Raw genomic sequence first — 20805 nt, 5'->3', positions numbered from 1 at the left:
TGGTGAAGTAGTATTATCTAGGGGTGATCCCAAAAAAGATAAACCCTTCGGCCAACACGTTTGGTTTGCTTATGAAAAAAGGATGAATGGATAAAATCTAGGGGCAATCCCACAAAAATCAAACATCCTTCCCTCCATAAATATTGTCTAATTTGTAATGAACACGTGGCAAGGACAAATAAAGAATCTTTAGGGGCAATCCTGAGATAATACTTTGTCCTTCGTCCTTCCCTTATAGTTCAAAAACATGATGTTAAAGGAAACCGAAGAAAACCCTGTCTAGGGGCGATCCCGAAGAAGACAGGACCCTTCGTCCTCAAATCACACATATATTTATTAAATCTAAAGAGCAATGAAGGTCTGGTCTAGGGGCGATCCCAAAGAAGACCAGCCCATCCTCTTATTGGCTTAAGATATCAGCTACTTTTTAGACGTGCCAATGTTGACCGAAGGAACGAAGGAACGCTGGTCAAGGGGCAATCCGAAGACGACCACCCTCCTTGTTCCTTCGCCCAACATAAGCCCTTAGTAGTGTCAATATCCTGAGGTTCTCTTTAAACTAAGACCTCGGCCTTTAACACTTGGGGCCGAAAAAGGACATAAGAAGTAACAAGGACATTAGTAAAAATCCTAAAAATTGCTAAGGCAAAGGATTAGGCCAAAGATGCAATAACAATTAATATTATTAAGGCAAAAGATTAAGCCCAAGATGCAATAACATGCAGAAATTTACTATGCAATAAAAATAATGTTGACAAAAGATGAAAGATGCATTAAAATATGAAAGCCCGAAGGCTAGTAATTTTACAAAAGCTCGAAGGCAGGAGTATCAATTACAAAAAAAATTTACAAGTAGAATAAACGAACGTATGAAGCAGCTGCAAGAGTTGGGTATGACCATGGAAACACCAACAGTAAACTTCGCCACAGGATCATCTTCAGTCATATCAAGCACCTTGGGGCTGAAAGCTTAAGACTGAAGGTCTTCATTCCAGAGCTCCTCGTCTTTGCCGGAGGAGACAGGATGGGCTTCAACCACTGGCCGGCCGATGGGATCCTCTAAACAACTGCTTATAATCCCAGTTAAGGCCATGAGCCTTTTCCAGAACATAATCAGCGCCAAACTGGAAGCAGCGCTCCTCCGTCCTGTCTAGCCGTCTCTTCATCTTCCGAACCTCCATGTGGCACTTCTTCAGCTGGATATTTCGGTGGCTGATTCTCCGATTCGCCCGGTCGAGGTCCCCCTCCAACCTTTTCTTGTCATCCTGCAACACCTTGGCCTGGCTGATCAGCGTCTCGTTCTGGGTCTGCACCCTCCCGAGCTCCTCCTCGGCCTCCGTGGCCCTCCTCTCCAGCTCCCTCATCTCTGTCATCCGAATCTCCATATCCCTAACTTTGTCCTCCACGGCCGTAGCCCAAGGAGCAGCCTGCAAAAAAATCACAAGGCAAAGATGTCAAATTAAAGATAAGAAATCTACAGAAGGATAATGACGAATGAATGCAAATTAACTACGTACTAGGGACATAAAGGACAGAAGCTCAGTGTAAGCTTCGGTCGTAGATGTCGATGAAAAGGCAGGAAGGTCGGAAGGAAGCTGAAGGAAGTGGCACAAGTTCGATGCCACCTCCTTTGTTGACTGTCTAGCCGGATATATAGTATGGTCGGACGTCAGAATGCCCCACCTATGAAGGTACGTCTGAATGACCCCATCATGGCTTCGGGTCCTCTTGGGATGGGCCCCTTCCCCCATAAACTCCAGCTCATTCCACTCACCGCCCTCCAAAGCAAGCGGGACACGACGAAACAGTGAAACCCTCTCTTACTGGGGTCTCTCCTCCGTCTCCTCAGAGGGCTTTAGAGTAGCTTTCTTCCCAGCAACCTTCTCCTTAGCTGCCTCCTCTGCAGCCCTCTTCTCAGCCGCCTTGGCCTTCTTTCTCTCAATCAGGGCCTCTCTTGAAGACACTAAAAATCGACAGACAAAAGAAAAGTCAAGTCTCAACAAATGATACAGTATACCAAGTAAATAAGGAAGACATAAGAAAAAAGATGACGAACGATGAAAGGAAAGAAACTATGCAAAAAAATAAAAGTGTAATAAAACTATTGAAAGGAATATGTCCTAAGTCCAATCAGGTATTAGGATTTAGGAATAACCTTTTATGTAATCTGTTTTGATTCCATTGATATTAATAAAAGACTTGTTTTGTTTTTATTACGGGCTTTATCTATTTAAGTGTTTAAATAAGATATACCATAGTTTAGAGTAAAGCTTTTTATGGATTATGATGAGATCATAATAGTGAGACCTAAAAGATGATAACTCTAAACTTAAATAGTTCCTGGTCGTAGGATTACTAACTGGTAATTAATAATCCGCAGAGATCGGTACATACTATGCTTGCTTCATTATGAAGGATGTCTGTTCTCATAGACATTTGTGTGGTGACACTATAGCTAGTATGTAGGTGCTTATTATAGAATAAGTTCACTGAACATGACTCGCACAGCTGAACAACTGATGGAGTTCACTCACGTGTCAGCAGTTGTTCATATAGTGATAGTTGTACAAATATCCTTAGACTTGAGGTCATCATAGTCATCTTGTGTACACTGAACTATGCTTTGGTTTAGTTCTTAGTCTCCAGGGACAATTATTAGGGCTCTACTGGGTATAGGAATTTGTACACGAAGATAGTGTATGATCAATAAAGGATCTACCCCTTCCAGTGAAGAAAGCGAATGTTCAAGGCTGATCCACTTATGCTAGTTCAGGAATCTCTGGCCAGAGTGAATGAAATTAGAAAGGAGTTTCTAATTTGCATAGAACTACGCATAGTAAATGGTAAGCAAGTGATTAAATTAGATAGGCTTGACACGAGATCCATGCCTTGTATTTAATCGGGACATTGTAGGGTAGAAGGAGTTTATTGTACGGTAACTATTTACTGAATAGGTTCTTGGTATTCTAAGCAGTGAATTCATATTATCCGGATAGTCGCGATATGCTGAGAAGTATCCCTCACGATGTAGAATAAATATGATTAATTAATTAATCATATTTAATAAATTAGAGAATTTATATAAATAATGATAAAATAGTTTTATTATTATTTATTTCTACTACCGGCTTAATATTGAACCTACAGTGTCACACCATAAAAAGAGAATGATTTAATGGTGGATGAATTAATTAATAATGGCTGATAATTATTTATTTATGAAATAAATAATTAATTGGCAAATTTAATAATTAATTAAATGAGATTTAATTGATTATAAATTAATTAAGAAAAGTTCTTAATATTATTAATTAAGGATTTAATTTTTGAAAATTAAATCAAGAGAGAGAATTATTTCTAAAGTGTTTAAAAAAAGGATTAATAATTAAAAGGTGTTTTAATTATTAATGAGAATAATAAATGGGATAATAATAATAATATTTATGGGAAAATTTCAGCTGAAAATTTTGCCTATAAATATACTATTATACATCTTATTTTTTTTTTGAACCCCAAAAACCCAAAAAGTTTGGAAAACCCAATTCTCTCCACCTCCTTCCTCCTCCTTAACATCGTTTTCTTGGTGGATACCGGTGGAGTGCTTCACACTTGAGGAGCAACTGCTAAGGATCTCCGATCGTTGCTCTTGGATCGCATATTAAAGGTTAGTAATCGATCCCTACGTTTTTACCACAATTTATATGCTTTTATTTGGATTTTGTATGTGTAAAAGTGTTTTGCCATGACCCCGCTGCGATTAAAATCCAACAACTATAAGGGAAAGGAAACAGACGAGGGAAGAGTTTATTACCCCCACCCCACAAACTCAAGAGCCGGTCCCTGTACCGAAACTCCTCGAGGCCGAGCTTGCCCACATTAACATCCACCAATGCCGCATAGTTATCCTTCTCCTCCTCTGTCAAGTTCGGCATAAGGAGAAGCGAAGCATTGACATCACGCCACACCGACATCCTGGCTAGCTTAGGCCCACTGATGAAGCACCAATGGGTGTGGGTGGTCTTGTTGCTGGAATTGGTAGTCGTCCAATCCGCTCGCCCAGCCCGACGAGCAATGGTGTAGAAACCCGGGCTCTTCGGATTCTTCCGGAAATCATAGTGATACCAGAATAGCCGAGTGCAAGGACGAATTCCGGCGTGAAGGCACCTATCTGGAAAAAGTTGATGTGAATGAAATCGTTGGGGTCCATCTGTCCCAAGGCAATCCCCGTCTGGCTGAAGAGATGCCTCAAAATCTTCAACACTGGCACTCTGAAGCTGCATTTGAACGCCGGCTCCGAAACCCCGACAGCACAGTCGCAGTAGCCCCTTGGCACTCCTGGGGTGTCGTAAATCCGTTCGTTCTACTTGGCAGCATAAAGCTAGAAGAAGCCCCGGGGATCGAAGAATCCAGAATACATCTGACCTACCCGCTCCTTCGACAATTCCGATTGGTTGTTAGCCGCCGGGTAGTTCTCTGCGGAACCGTAAAGATATCTTCTCATCCTCTCTGGACGAATAGAAGATGTCCCCACCAAACTATTTGACCTCTGGTCCCAAGTCTCCGCCGGAGGATTCGCTCGGTCCATGTCCCTGTATTCGAAAACAGAGATACCTTAGTCCATGTACTCGGATTAAACCAAAAAGAAAAATAAAAAGAACAAAAAACCGAGTACATGTCCTAGAACCGAGCGAACAAAGAAAGTGTCTGGAGCCGACAACCGAAGAATGTTCTAACAGACAAGTTTCCCGAAGGAAGTTCTTTCCCCTCAGAAACCCTTCGCCTGCCATCTTTAAACCCCAGACAAAACACCTACACCCTAAGTCGGCTCTCGAAGGATGTTCTACAGCCAAGAACCCCCCGAAGAGAGTTCTTGACTAAAGAACATCTCACATGCCCTCTTTAAACCCGTTGGGCACCCCTAAACAAACAAAACCCCACAAAACCCCTATTAACTACCCAGAAAACATCCCATAAAGCCAAAAACAACCCCATAACACATACAAAGCCCAGGAAAGAACCTCTGGACTTACATGCAGAAACAACAAAACTGCTAAACTTGCATGGAAGTGTAAAATGCACTAAAATGGAAAAAGAGACTTACTGATTTGGAGATGTTGTTTAGCTGAGATGGGATGATCTGGGAATGTGGAGTTGTTGCTACCCGTGATTGGAAAACTCGAAAAAGATTGCTGTTGTTTGTATTTGGATGCCATAAAATGATAAAAGCAAAAAGAGATACACTGTGACTCTTATATAGGCGCTCAAAAATGAGTTTAGGTGCCAAAAAGGGCGACGTTTGGGGAGCTTTGAAATGGACGTCCCAGATTGAAACGATTAAGATTCAACGACTGAGATTAAGCCATGAAACGACGTGCTTACAGCTGTCACATTAATGCACTCCCAAATTTCCACAAACTTGCAACGTGTACGAACGAAGATCAAGGCAAAACTGGAACAGTCGCCCTAGGGTTTCTTCGCCCCAATATGGGCCAAAACTGATGTCCATCGACCCAACCGAAGGCCCAGTCGAAGGACACGAACATGTTGGCTATGGGCCAAATATGGCCCACTGAACAAAGGCCCATCTGACAATTATACTATTGGGCCGAAGGTCCAACAGACCCATGAGCCGAAGGCCCACGGAGTACCATAGGCTGAGGCCCACTTCGTCTTCCAACCGTTGGAAACAGAGAGGCACAACGCCCTCTTTTTACTCCCTCATTAACAATGAGTACCGGAAGAACATTAATGACAGAACTGGGTATAAAACCCCTGGAAAGTAAGAAATAAAAAACATTCTCTCAAACACTCTACTTTTCTTGTATTTATTTACCCACTTTACAAACAGATTCTTATTCTCATGTCGGAGGTGAATCGGGGGAACAATCCCTCGCATTCTCTTCTCTTTCAGGTCACCGCCGAAGACAGTTACACGGAGGCCGAAGCCTGTTCATCCATCCGAAGGAATCTGAGCGTAACAAAAAGAGAAGCACATTTATTAACCATTTCTTAACTAGCTCACTCAGCTTCTTACCAGTTTGGTTGGTAATAAAACAGTGAACTTCCAGGGGATGAGTAACGGAAGAACATTAATGACAGATTGGGTATAAAACCCCCTGAAAAGTAAGAAATAAAAAACATTCTCTCATTCTCTCAAACACTCTACTTTTCTTGTACTTATTTACCCACTTTACAAACAGATTCTTATTCTCATGTCGGAGGTGAATGGGGGAACAATCCCTTGCATTCTCTTCTCTTTCAGGTCACCGCCGAAGACAGTTACACGAAGGCCGAAGCCTGTTCATCCATCCGAAGGAATCTGAGCGTAACAGAAAGAGAAGTACACTAATTAACCATTTCCTAACTAGTTCACTCAGCTTCTTACCAGTTTGGTTGGTAATAAAACAGTGAACTTCTTTCCTATATAAAAGAACAACTCTTATCAGATGAAAAGAGTAATAAAAACCGTTGAATCTTGTATAAGAGACTGAACCGTTTGCCTGTGATGCCAGCCGATTTACTTTTGTTGTAATTTGGTTGCAGTAGCATATCTCTCCGCACAACTCATACCTAGAGCTGACACTTTGTTCGTTTCGTGTACTTTCGTGTCATGAATGTCTAACCCAAACTCGAACCGTTAAAGATTCATTTCGTTTCGTGTTCGTGTACCTTCATTTCGTGTACGTTTCGTATAATTTAAAATTAATAATAAAAATAAAGATAAATAAAATATATATTTAAATATTAAGTTTTTACTAGTCGAGTCTTAAGTCAATAAATCATAAAGACTCAAGTGCAGTCAAGTCTAATGAAATTTAAATTTGAATCTATTTTGTATCTATATTCTGTAATTATTAGATGTATATTATTATTGTAAGATATATGTATTCATAAAATTTTGATAAATTTAATTAAATATTTATTTATTTCGTTTACTTTTGTTTCGTGTCGTATACCCAAGTGTAAACCCAAAACCGACACTAAATTCATCCGTGTACTTTCGTGTTCGTGTATCAAAAATGTCAAATCAAACCCATTATTTTTATGTCGTTTTCGTGTCGTGTTATCGTTTCATGTACGAAATTGCCGGCTGTACTCGTACAACCTGCTTAAGTTTTTTAGGCAAGTGGTACCTACTAGGATATCAACCGAGTTACTACCTATGACTTGACACTAATACACTGTTAAGCACTTATTGGTTCACGCCTCATTATCGTCTGCAATCTGACCTTGAATCTGGATATTTACATTCTTCTTGTAAACTTAAATGACGATTTCAGGGCTACGGAAATTTGGCAGGCTTTATATCCAGTCTGATTATATTAAAGAAATCACTTTGTACCTTATTGTTAGAAGTTACAAAAATAACTAATGGTTTTATTTTTTCTTTTGAATTATTTTCACTTTGCATCCCTTCGATTTTTGCGATTTTTACATAATGCGGATTGGGTCAAGAACTTTAATTATATGTAATATGCATCACTTAGGTTTCTATACTCTTACAATAACCACTCTTTAGCCAATTTTCTGTTAATTTTGACCGTTAAGTTTCAGTTGACTAGGGGTAAAACGGAAAAAATACATATAAAATATTTAAATAAAACATTAATAAATTTAAAATATTGGAAAAATAGTAAAAAATATAATTTTTTTTTTAAATAAATTGAATCAAGTGTTAAACCGATTTAAGCCTTTTTTAAAAATAATAATAGTATATTTTTAGTTTTTCGATTTAATTATTTCATCTTTAAAATATTCAAGTTAAATAATATTTTAAGATATATATAAATTTATTACACATATTATAAAAATTTTATATAGATACTCGCACTATAAAAAATAACTATATTTTTTACATATTATTTTGTAGGTTTTTCGAATTTTTAATATATTTTTTAAATATTTTATACTTAATATCTTCATTTTACCCCTAGTCAAACATTACTTAATGGTCAAAATTAACAAAAATTGGCCGAAGGATGGTCATTATAAGGATAGTAAAACCTAAGGGATGCATATTGCATATAATTAAAGTTCTTGACCCAATTCGCATTATACGGAAACCGAAGGGATGTAAAGTGAAAATAACTCTTTTCCTTTTTATGTAATGTATGTAGTATTCTCCTTGAAGTAGTTACCCTTTAGTGATGAGAACCTGAGCAATGTTGGCAAACAGTACTGATTATGTATACTCATATTTGCATGAAAGTTCAACATTTCCATGTTTGCAAAAGAAGCAGAGGCAGTGACTGATTTTCTCCTCAACTATTTACATGAAAAGAAGAAAGTCTTTGGTTCCAAATTCCAATTGAAAGTTCCATCTTCGTTAAATTATAGAATTGCTACAAGTCTAAGGTTTCATATATACAACTTGAATGTCATCATGCAGTCTAACCTTAAATTATTTTTCTTCCCCTTCGTCACCAGTCACCACTAATAGAAAGCTAATTCGATCCATAAAGAGATCAAACAGGACTAGAAAGTAGACAGCTATAGATGGCGCCAAGGAATCTTATTTTTATGGCTACACTTGATATTTTTGCATGATGTTGTTGCTTGTCTTAATGTTTATGATTCAAATATTAATTACTATTGTGTTATAGTAAAGATATATGAGAAGAACCAGAAGGGTTATAGGAGATTCTGATTTTGAGACTCCAGGGGTCAATGCTGTCACATTATGCTGCAAGCATGGACATTCTCAACACTGAAAAGATCAGCAACTTCGTCTTCAATGATTGTGGAGTAAGGAAGGCCAGCAGGCAAGTATCCATGAATACTTTCGTTGTAGCCATGCATATAGTAATTATAGCTAGATGTAAAGTTTGATTCATCCAAGTACTGAGATGCATAAGGATAGTACTCATCATGGTATGGGTATGGCCAAAACTCGGCCTTTCTTCCTGTTCTTCTTACAATTTTCAGCACCCGCCTCTGGTCCACATATCCTTTAACTGTAACCTTTTGCTTATCCATGTCAATTTCCAAGGTATCTACACCTGAAAACATGCTAAATTTGTTGAGATTCTTTGCAGATTACTAATTTTGATTGAGTAAAGAGAATCTGATAGTGTAGATTTGTGTTTCTGCACTAGCATTATGCCAATATTTGCTGGTTCAAAAAAAAAAAAGGAATGGTGCCCTTGCCATTTATTTTGGCGATTGCTCTTCGTATTCTTTTTTCACATCCGTCGCAATCCATATGTACCAATAGTTCCACAATCTATCCAACAATACACAGGAAATGTATGTATGTTACACATGCGATCTAATATAACCAAGCAAAACAAAGCAAAAGTTAATTGAGTAAGAAGCCTGACTTACGGATAAGGCATTCGACATTTGTGGCTGCTTAAAACAGCGACCCAGCATTGTCAGTGATGCTTGGCTCTGTTGATCAGCGTGTTAATCCCTTCCTATACACTGATTGTGTTAGTATATTATGTAGAACAGATACAAGTAGAGAGAAGGGCATATAAAGAAAACTTGAAATCAAGTATGTTTTTTTTTTCTGATCATGAAACTATCTTATTGGTGCTTTATGTCTTATCACTAGGCCACCTACATATAATATGTAGATTCCCCTATGCTAGTACCTATGCAAACATGTTGTAAATGTGAAGCACAAGCTGAAAACGGAATTTGGAAGTTATCAAATAATCTGCGATGTTTATCTTCATGGTACTCCAATATTCTCTCTAGTGATTCCGAAACCATTGGTGACTAGCAGATAAGGTACGTCGTTTGACATTGGATTTGCACATTTCTCAAAGACTCAATTTGCTCGGATATTGCAAGTGGTTGCTGAGGAGAAGTGAGCACCTGAGCCAGCTAATCCACGTAGGTAGTTGATGGTAAAAGCATTGCATTCTTCTGGCAAATAATAGTGTGGAATATATTACAGACAGGCCACTGGCAAGCAGCCATATTCATATGGGCATCTCCAGTACCTTTCAGCCTCTGTTAAGCACCATCTTTTTATATACACCAATGGCGATGACATCAATTGGTCTGGTCTACTCGTGGTCCGTGGTCACGCAGCAAGGAATATATACCCTGATGCTCAGGAATATGTGAAGAACTTTAGGGACGTAAGAAGTAATATGTATAATTTATTTTTATTTTTGAAAAAATCAAGACATTATTTTGTTGCATGTTCCACATTGTACAGGTTCAATAGACACATTAGTCATTCAGTCTGTAACAAGTTTTCAAGTGTTTAAACAATAATGGATTTGTAACACAAAAAGTTGTTAGTTTTATACCAGTATTTATCTAGGATCAGCCATTGATATTCTAGCGGATACAAGAGTACATTCCTCGACCCCAAAATCAAAATATAACTCTAATATCCCTAGACCTTTCAAAAATCTAAAATTCTGTAAAGATTTAATACAATTGCTACTCCTATGATACACACAAAGTCAGGTTCTAGTCTTCTAGATGTTCACAACTAATTGTGTACTTCAAGACCAAGTGAGATCCATTTGACGGAATCATTTCAAATTTTAAAAACAGTGCTTTAATTCTAGGGATTTTCTATGGTGTGCGCAAGGGCACACAATAGTCACTAAATGGGCTTTCTTATTGGTGGTTGAATAATAAATGTTAATGACCCCCTGCATTCACATCAATTCCACCAATAAAAGACCGATCCTATCCGCCCATAAGTAGGAAACTGGTATTTCGTAAGAGTACTGTACCGTGGAAGTCTGTTCCTTGGTCTGGAGCTGGACTGCTGGAGCTGTAAATTCTACAACACTTGTAGCTGCGAAACCTTTTCAAATTTCTGTGTATTACTGACACATTGCAGACAGAATGCAAAAAAAGCAACTCATAAAGTCTCTGAATGGTGCTTCTTGCACCTTGTTAAGTAACCAGTCACACTATACAATACTTTTCGCAACGATTGACAACGACAAATATAACTAACACCAATATCAATACAAACAATAAATATTTAAATTAAATAAATAGGGGTGGGAGGACTCAACTCTGAGTCTCTCTTTAAACTGAACTCTGATATCATGTTACGTAATCAGTCGCACTAAAACCTTAAGATGGTAGAGAAATGCTTAAACATCATCTTATACTCTTTAACACACCTTGCACCAGGAGAGCAGATTGAATGGCCTAAAGATAAGATTTATCGTAAGGCATCATTTTGGGGTTATAATTTATAAAAATCTTCGAGAATAGCTATTGAGTTCCGTTGCACCAACAGATACAAGCATTTCTCAAGTAATTTCCTACTTAATATAATAGTTTAAAGTTGTATCAGCCATCATGTAACTAACTTTCAGATACTCTTCCTAATATCAAACTCAATATACCATGAAATTAACTTCACAAATGGATTTACAGAAGCTTCTGTTGTGCAAATTTATATTCACCGAGACATCGCAGCCACTTAAAATATAGAACACATAAGTCTTTAAAATTTGAGTCTAGGCAAAGATGATATAGCAAACATTTAGAAGGGACATATTATCATAACAGTATGTTATGCAGTGAAGAAGATTATCAAACGTAGAATACTGAAAAATGGTTCATGGTATGTGTTGATATATGTGACATCACTGATACATCACCACAACAGGAGGATGACATCGATCAAATCACAGCTGTCAACTAAGCTAAGTCACAGCTCTCACGTGGCTAGTTGTAGTAACAGAATAACAGAATGAGCACCTGAGAAGCATATAGATAACTAATGTGACGCCCCCAAATCCGGGGTCAAGGAATTTGGTCGTCACTATGAAACCTCAATACAAATTACCTGTTAAATCAATAAATAAATGCCAGCGGAAGATATTTATCATAAATGACCCCAAACTAATCCAAGATCTTTTAAGGTTACAGTTCTAGAAACAAGAAATCCAAATTCCACCAATAAATTTTTCACGTTCTTTTAAAATTCTTTTCAACAATTCTCAAATCAAAGCTAAACCCCCTAGTATAACTTCGAAAAGAAGTATACTAGGCCCAACTATAAAATACACCACTATAATATAATATAATATAAACAACTTTACACACTAAAAGTTACACTAGTTCGCAAATCCTGGACCAACCACCTTCCAAAAGCTTCTTCTTTGCTTCCTCGAATTACGCAGCTAAGTAGCGCAAGCTAATCCTCACTGGAGGTTAAATTTGAAAATAGGCAAGTATGAGCGAAAGAAATGCTCAGCAAGATCATTATAGCGAATATAGGTTCGTTTTGATATAAAACCGGCCCCTGCGTTGGAGCAGAACATTTAAAATCATAATTGCTGAATCATAAAATTTTAGTCGAGGAACCCCATAATTGATTCCTTAATTGTATTCAAAACCATTTTAATATTTTTGAGCGAAATTCTTCGGCAATACTTCGAATCTTGACGAGAATCAAACTCGTAAAATAGTGTTTACGGAAATATCGTAAACAATAATAACAAGAAACAATGAGTATGGATTGAATCATAAACTTTACTCAAAATCGAACTCTTCAAATTAATACTTGTTTTGCTGTCATATCAAATTAGATATCAATACGAACTTTGATGCTCACAACACCCATACTAAAGTCAACATCAATCATCTATACTAATACCACCTTTGATATTTAACAACAACGTAAGTATCAACATAAATCAGAATCTGAATCAAAACTGCATTTCACCATTATTCCAAAATAGAAACAGTTGATAAATCATTTATTCTATGAATATAAAAAATGATATGATAATTTAGATTATGGTCATTCTCCGACGGACGTACTATCACATGCTGATCGGCCCGTATGATAGCACAAGGTCATGATTCGTAGAAACGTGACCCCAAAAACACGAGTACTCAAACAAAAAGGCAATATACCTGCCTGTGGTAAAAATTGTGTCATAATATTCCATATGGCACTTAGAAATAGCCCTCCGCTGGACCGTCCGTCCCGGTCACTTACGCAATTATGATCCAATCTTAAAACCTTTTATTGAGATGGGGTCATAATAACCGACACCCGACATAATTTTATTCCCCCAATTCTTGGGTAGGAATATTCGCAACCAAATCACTTTTCTCAAAATCCAAAATATTTATAAATACGATAATTGGATAAGTAAAATAGTACTATTCTGAACATAGAATAGCAGAGGGTACTTGTGTAAACAGAATTATTTAATTCATCGATATGTAAAACAGTTATCTATCTCGACTGAATAGGGAAATCAATACTTGCATGATAATATTTAAAATAAATATCACTTTAACAATAAGTGATGATAGGGATACTTGCCTTTGGGTTTTAGTACTTAGTCAGACTCGTAAAGACGCATCTATTCTGACATTCTGTCTCAAAACATCACCATCTTTCTTTTCAACACTCCATCAATATGTTGCTCTTGCGATTGCTAGAAGCCAGATACCCAATACCATTCCATCTCATTCTTTATCCAACGTCTTGTCCCGATCAACTCGAGAGATCCGCATATATAATTAAAATATATAACTTTAATCGTCTAATCGATAATCACTCGACGAACTACGCGTCAAAAGCCTATCGTCTACCCATACGATAACCCACACATAAATACAACAGACAAACACAGGACTCTTGATCCACATATGCACATAATTCACATAGCATATAAGCACATAACTCATATATCACATAATTCATATCACATAAGACTCGGTTCATCAGAAGGGTCGACTCGGTACGTTTAAAACGGAAATCGGGTCAAAAATATGATTTATCGAATAAAAATCGACTCAGAATGATTCGTAAAACAAGCGACCTTTCGAAACAAAAAAATTTGGGTCTCGAAAGTATTTTTAATAGAAGCAGAATATTTTTCTGAGTCTATACGCGTTCGTTCCGTAATAAACGGATGAAGAGTTTATTTAATACGAATAAAATAAGAATAAGTTATTTAATAATATTACTCGAGCCTTGAAAATAATATTTTAAAGCTCGAAACTATTTTTCGGAATTTTTAAATCATAAGAAATAATTAACTCGAATTAAATAATCATTAAAATTCATTAACTAAATAATTTGGATTTATTTTCGAATAAGAATAAAAATAATAATCTTCAGAACTAAAAATAGTATTTTCTTGGAAATCGGAAAGCACCTCCTCTATTTCTCGGACTGCCAGTCGATATCATATCGACACCACCAACAACAATCAACACAATAATTTATATTTACATGTATAAACACTCCAGAAATGAATAACACGACCACCTGAACCAAAACTCGGACCAAAAGTGACTTCTCCAACAATTTCAAAAAATTATGAAATAAATATATAAACACTAATATGCTATAATATACACAAGTACGAAGGCGAAATTTCAAAATCGTTACCCAAAATAAATTCTGATCACCCCGAAGACAATCTCCAGAAAAATCCGAAATTCATAGTCGTAAACATACACACGCTGAGATGCCATGTGGAGTAATCAACACCTTCAAATTCCTTTTCTATGCCCCGATAATAAATTAAAATCGAAAATATGCTCCACAATTTTTCTTCTCAAAACCTCGCAATATATATACCTATGCGTAGATATCGAAGCGCTGATCGTTTATATATATAATAATTGAAATTTGGATAAACAGTTTATAAGATATGAATTTTTGAATATTTCGTGTATATAAATATATACGGACAGAAAGAAATTGGACGTAAAAAGAGAGTGGAAGGAGACCAGGGTGGCGGTGGAACGGAGTGGGGGAATAAGGTAGAGAGAGAGAGAGGAGAGAAGAGAGAGAGGGAGGAGAGAGAGGAAGTTGTGTGCGTGTGTTTTTATTTTCGTTTGTTTTTTTTCCCTTTTATTCGATGCACAACTGACAAGAATCGAGGGGTACTATAGAATTCATACACGTATCACAGCCTACCTTGAGAAATTGCCACGTAGAAATAGGATTGGTATAAACTTCTGACGGCTCACTTCCGTCCCGCAATTTGCGTTTTAACGAATAAACTTACGGATAAATAAAATTCAGAAAATTCCGAAACTAATTTTAAAATTCTCGGAATAATAAAAAAACTAGTAAAATGAAAATTTCGTAATTTTTAAAGTATTTTTGACTTGCGCACTATACCCGTATTTTACAATTAACGAACCGAGCTACACTTGAAACAAATTCAGAAAACCATAAAAATAGTCTTAAAATGTTACAAATATCCCGAAGTTTATAAAAACACAAATTTTGTAATTTTAAAATAATCTTTGAAACGCAATTTATACCCGTTTTTAACAATTAAATGATTCAACGCGCGGGTAAAATTAATCCCAAAAATTCCCAAAATAATTTTAAAATTCTCCGAATATTCCAACTTAAATAATTATGAGTTTCGTAATTTTTGAAGAATTTTGGAATTAAATACGAATTTTATAAATAAATGAAATCAGAAAATCATACAGGGCTAAATAATTGATGAAATATTGATTTATAAATTTTATAAAATCCCAAAAATAATTATTGTAATTATAAAGTCATAAAAATAAGTTTAAAGATAATTTAAATATTTATGAAATTAAATATTCAATAAAATCACTTTTAAAGATAAAAACAAAACGATACGACTCAGTAATTAATAATACAAATAATCCTCAATCACAACTGAGTCTCACACAATTAATATTATATACACCACATAGCAGACATAATATCCATCCAATCCCTAATATTACTAAATGAACTCAATTTACCGATATCAATAAAATGATCGGTTTTCAAATAAACTTTTAAAAATAATACATTTAAGTAACTATTTTTAGAATTTAACAAAGATCGATATAACATTTAGCAATTAGCACATTACCATTTAATAAAACCAACTCGTCAAACAAGAATAAAATATCCACCATTTTATTCCTTCCTAATCAGAAAATCACCTAAACATATTCAAATAATAATAATAATAGTTCTGAAAAAATATGGGATATCACAACTAACATAAAAGAATAGAAATGCTCATATAGCTGGTAGTAGTTTTTCTTATCTTCTTCATTAAGAAATTTAAAACACTCAATCTGTAACTAGTAATCAATACCTTCAGGAACTTCTTATAGATGAATTGTAAAGGAGTTCATATTGATTGATTCTATATTGTAACATGGTATCAGAGCCAGCCGGTGATAATTTTGATCTTGTTCTACATCGCGATTCGCAGCGATTCATCGCGATTCGTAGCGATTCATTCCTGTGTTTCAATTTTGTAAAACTTTCTTCGATTCTCGTCTTTTTAAGGTGATTTCAATCTCCATTTTTATGATTCTGAGATTATACTTTTCATGATATCCTGATTACATCACGTGTGTGATTCTTGTGATTTCTGTTAAAGAATTAGTAATACAAATCTTTAGGTTTTATCTGATTTTTCATCATTTCTTGATATTAAACTTTCTTGATATCAAACTTTCTTTGAAAAAGCTATGGCTGAACAAACACAAACACATACACAAGATCCATCATAGGATCCTTCATCTGTTTTCTATATTCATCCATCTGATAATCCCGGTATGAAACTTGTCTTGATGAAATTTGATGGAAGTAGTTATGGAGATTGGAAGAGATCGATGTTAATAAGCTTAGCTGCTAAGAACAAAATAGGTTTTGTCGACGGAACTGTAACAAAACCAAACTCTACTGATCCTAATTACAGAGCGTGGGATAGATGTAGCAATATGTTGATTTCATGGATATTGGGAGTTTTAGATCAGGATATTTCCAGGAGTGTTTTGTATTTCAACACAGCTCGAGATATTTGGTTGAATTTTGAAGAGAGATTTGGGCAAGCCTCTGGAACATTGTTATATGCCTTACATCAAGCACTTCATGATATCAGGCAGGGTCATGATAACATCTCAGGTTACTATACGAAAATGAAGATGTTATGGGATCAGTTGGATTCAGTGGATACTATGCCTATGTGCAAGTGTACAAATTGTACTTGTGAAATTACGGCAAAGATGATGAAATTACAACAAGATAGAAGACTGGTGGAATTTTTGATGAAAGTTAATGATGGTTTTCAAGTCATAAGAGGCAGTATTTTGGTCATGAACCCATTGCCTAGCATTTCTCATGCCTATAGGTTGCTGATCCAGGAAGAGAATCACAAGAAGCTGTATCAAACATCTCCTGTATCAGATGATGCTGTAGCACTTGCTGTAAACAGAAGGTTTGGACAAGATAGGTTCAAACAGTCAAGAAATATCAGTTTTCCTGATTCAAGAAATAACAGAGCTGATTCAAGAAACAATAGAGCTAATTTCTATTGTGATCATTGCAAGATGCAGGGTCATACCATTCAAAGATGTTATAAGTTGAATGGTTATCCACAGACTTATAAATCTGATAAAAGGGTTGCAACTATAGCTCAGAATGGCGAGGATGATGTTGATAAAAAGATGGACTCTTCTAATATTTTCACTACAGCTCAATATCAACAACTTTTACAGTTAATTGGGAAAGACAAATCAGATGACATTGGAGGTCACTGCAACAAATAAGCAAATGTTGCAGGTAAATTTTGCTTTACATCTTTATTTGGTGTCATGTGGATAGTAGACAGTGGTGCAACCGACCACATGTGTTTTGATCTTTCCTTATTTACCAACTACCATCATATCGAAGGACATAACAATTTTATCACTATCTCTAATGGTAAACAAGTAGCTATTACACTTGTTGGAACAGTGATTGTCAATGCTGACATAATACTTGAAGATGTTTTATATGTGCCAGATTTTAGATTCAATTTGGTTTCCATTCCCAAGCTATGTCAGAGCACAGATTGTTCAGTAACATTTACTAACAATTCATGTTTTCTACAGGGGCCTTCGATGAGGCCACAAGTTCTTGGTAGTCTTAAAGATGGCCTGTATTATTTGAAGGACTTGTCAAATAGTAGTCATTCTGAAGAACCTTCAAATATACAGGACCATTCTACGGTAGCGATAGCTCACTCTGCAGCTACTTCTACTTCTCTTTTATCTAACACTAACAATGCAGAGCTCAACACCAAATTATGGCATCTCAGGATGGGTCACTTGCCTGTACCCTTTCTATCTCACATCAAGCATCTTCCAGATGCTGTATCTTCTACTTTAGATGGTATTTGCCAGATATGTCCAGCAGCAAAACAATCTCGAGCCTCTTTCCCTCATGAAAGCAATTCTAGAGCAGAACATATTTTAAATATGATTCATGTTGATACTTGGGGGCCATTCAAGATTCCTACATATAATGGGCAAAGGTTTTTTCATACAATTGTTGATGACTATAGCAGAATGACCTGGATTTTTCTTATGACTCATAAATCAGAAGCAGTTGACATTATTCAGAATTTCATGACCTATGCAAAGAAACAATTCAAAGCTGATGTTTTAGTTATTCGTAGTGACAATGCTACAGAACTTTGTGAAGGTAATTTGAAGATTTTTTATCAACAGAAAGGGATAATTCATTATAAAAGTTGCGCATATTCTCCTCACAGAATGGCATTATTGAACGTAAACATAGGCACATTCTTGATACAACCCGAGCATTATATTATCAGTCCAAACTGCCAATTGCTTACTGGGGTGAGTGTGTCTTATCTGTTGTTCATCTTATCAACCGAATGCCATTACAGGTATTAGGTTTTACCAGTCCTTATGAAAAATTATATGGATTTCCACCTGATTTGCAGCATATCAAAGTTTTTGGATGTTTATGTTTTGTGAATACAATTCAAAACAACAGAAATAAGTTTGATAAATGAGCAAAACCATGTACTTTTATTGGTTATCCTGCTGGCCAAAAGGGCTACAGAGTTTTAGATATGGAATCTTTACAAATTTTCACATCCAGGGACATTATCTTCCATGAGCAACATTTTCCCTTTCACCTTAAACATAATAAATCTTCTCCACCCTCTTTCTTCTTACCTACGTGTACAAATTTCACACCATTTCATGATACTCCTCTACCAGATGTTTTTCACACTTTAAATTCCTCAATTCATGAGCATTCTTCTTTTGATCATAATCATACTACACATAATGATTCTGATTCTGATCATATCAGTACTTCATCTGCACCTGACACTGATATTATTCTGCGAAGAAGTACTAGACAGACTAAGGTTCCTTCAAAATACAATGAATTTATTTGCCAGTCTGCTCAGTCTTCTCATTGGTGCAACTTGGTTTCATATTCAAGGGTGTCTCCTTATATTCATGCTTTACTTTCTCAACATGACCTTGTTGTTGAACCCACTACATTCAAAGAAGCAAGTCTTGATCCTAGATGGATAGCTGCTATGGATACAGAACTTCAGGCTTTACATAACAATCATACATGGGATCTAGTTTCTTTACCTATGGGAAAGAAACCAATCGGGTGCAAATGGGTATACAAGATCAAACGAAAAGCTGATGGTAGTATCGAAAGGTTCAAAGCACGGTTAGTAGCCAAAGGCTACAATCAAAGATGGGGAATTGACTTTAAGGAGACCTTTTCTCCAGTGGTAAAAATGGCAACTGTTCGGTGTCTTATTGTATTGGCTGCTCATAAAGGCTGGTTGCTGCATCAGTTAGATGTCAACAACGCTTTCTTACACGGCGACTTACTCGGGGAAGTATACATGATGGCACCACCTGGGTTACATAATCCAGAAAGCAAGGTATGTAAACTTGTCAAGTCATTATATGGCTTGAAACAAGCCTCAAGATAATGGTTTTCTAAGCTTATTAGTGAACTGCTTTTCAAGGGATATTCACAATCAAAAAATGATTATTCTCTTTTCATTAAGAGAACTGATGAGCTTATAACTATTGTAGCTGTTTATGTTGATGATATCATTCTCACAGGGAATGATCATCAGAGTATATGTGCTCTTAAACTTTATCTTGACACTGTATTCAGCATTAAAGATTTGGGGAAATTAAGCTATTTTTTAGGTATTTGCCTACAGGAATCTCCATGACTCAGAAGAAATTCACCACTGAGTTATTAAAAGAAGCATCTCTTACAGATTTCAAACCTGCGGTTACTCCATTGCCCTTAAATCTCAAGCTCCAAGATGATGAATGAGAGATTTTTTCTGATCCTGCCCATTACAGATGTTTAGTTGGCAAGCTTAATTTCCTTACTTATACTCGTCCTGACTTGTCTTACAGTGTACAACACTTAAGTCAGTTTTTAAAGCTTCCCCGCTTGCCACATTATCAAGCTTTACTTCATGTTCTCAGATATGTAGCTTCTACACCTGGCCAGGGTATACTTTTAAAGGCCAATGATCATTTAACTCTCCAAGCTTTCTCTGATTCTGACTGGGGTGCTTGTCTTGATACTAGACGTTCTATTTCTGGATATGTTTTATTTCTTGGGAATTCCCCAGTCAGTTGGAAATCAAAGAAACAAAGTGTTGTTTCTAAAAGTTCTTCTGAAGCTGAGTACCGTTCTATGTCTGCAGCTGCTTCCGAAGTAACTTGGTTGGTACGACTACTTAAAGAACTAGGCCTCACCAAACTCAAACCTGTGACTCTTCATTGTGACAACCATAGTGCCATCCATATTGCTCGCAATCCTGTTCATCACGAACATACGAAACACATTGAAATTGACGTTCATTTTACCCGTGATAAAGTCTTAGAAGGTCTCTTGCAGATTACTTATCTTCTTACTTCTTCTCAGCTAGCTGATATCTTTACAAAGATCCTGCCTTCTGGACAGTTCAACACACTATTGCACAAACTTGGCATGACTTCTGGGATGCCTCGTTTGAGGGGGGATGTTGATATATGTGACATCACTGATACATC

At 36.3% G+C, this 20805-nt stretch overlaps 2 protein-coding genes across 2 annotated transcripts; one reads left to right on the top strand and one right to left on the bottom strand.

The window, feature by feature from the left end:
• Positions 1 to 8257: 8257 nt before the first annotated feature.
• LOC141706082 (heavy metal-associated isoprenylated plant protein 45) lies at positions 8258 to 9525 on the bottom strand. Its single transcript, XM_074508915.1, has 3 exons — positions 9325 to 9525; positions 9148 to 9223; positions 8258 to 8999 (listed from the first exon to the last, which is right to left on the bottom strand). Exons 1-3 carry the CDS (start codon positions 9370 to 9372, stop codon positions 8674 to 8676), a joined length of 450 nt encoding a protein of 149 aa, XP_074365016.1. The 5' UTR covers positions 9373 to 9525; the 3' UTR covers positions 8258 to 8673.
• A 6990-nt stretch (positions 9526 to 16515) lies between these two features.
• On the top strand, positions 16516 to 17508 carry LOC141693333 (uncharacterized). Its single transcript, XM_074498404.1, has one exon. The coding sequence runs from the start codon at positions 16516 to 16518 to the stop codon at positions 17506 to 17508; it is 993 nt and encodes a 330-aa protein (XP_074354505.1).
• The last annotated feature ends 3297 nt before the right edge of the window (positions 17509 to 20805 follow it).

This window comes from Apium graveolens, chromosome 2 (genome assembly GCF_009905375.1).
Source record: "Apium graveolens cultivar Ventura chromosome 2, ASM990537v1, whole genome shotgun sequence".
In the NCBI taxonomy this organism is placed as follows: Eukaryota; Viridiplantae; Streptophyta; class Magnoliopsida; order Apiales; family Apiaceae; genus Apium; species Apium graveolens.
This window is presented reverse-complemented; position numbering and strand designations above follow the sequence as displayed.

What these genes read in the sequence shown, in the direction of transcription:
- LOC141706082 (XM_074508915.1), bottom strand. Translation starts at nt 9,372, where the DNA reads ATGCTGGGTCGCTGTTTTAAGCAGCCACAAATGTCGAATGCCTTATCC. An exon ending in AAATGTCGAATGCCTTATCC is followed by an intron (nt 9,224 to 9,324) that starts GTAAGTCAGGCT and finishes ATTGTTGGATAG; the next exon opens with ATTGTGGAACTATTGGTACA. An exon ending in AGCAATCGCCAAAATAAATG is followed by an intron (nt 9,000 to 9,147) that starts GCAAGGGCACCA and finishes GCATGTTTTCAG; the next exon opens with GTGTAGATACCTTGGAAATT.
- LOC141693333 (XM_074498404.1), top strand. Translation starts at nt 16,516, where the DNA reads ATGAAACTTGTCTTGATGAAATTTGATGGAAGTAGTTATGGAGATTGG.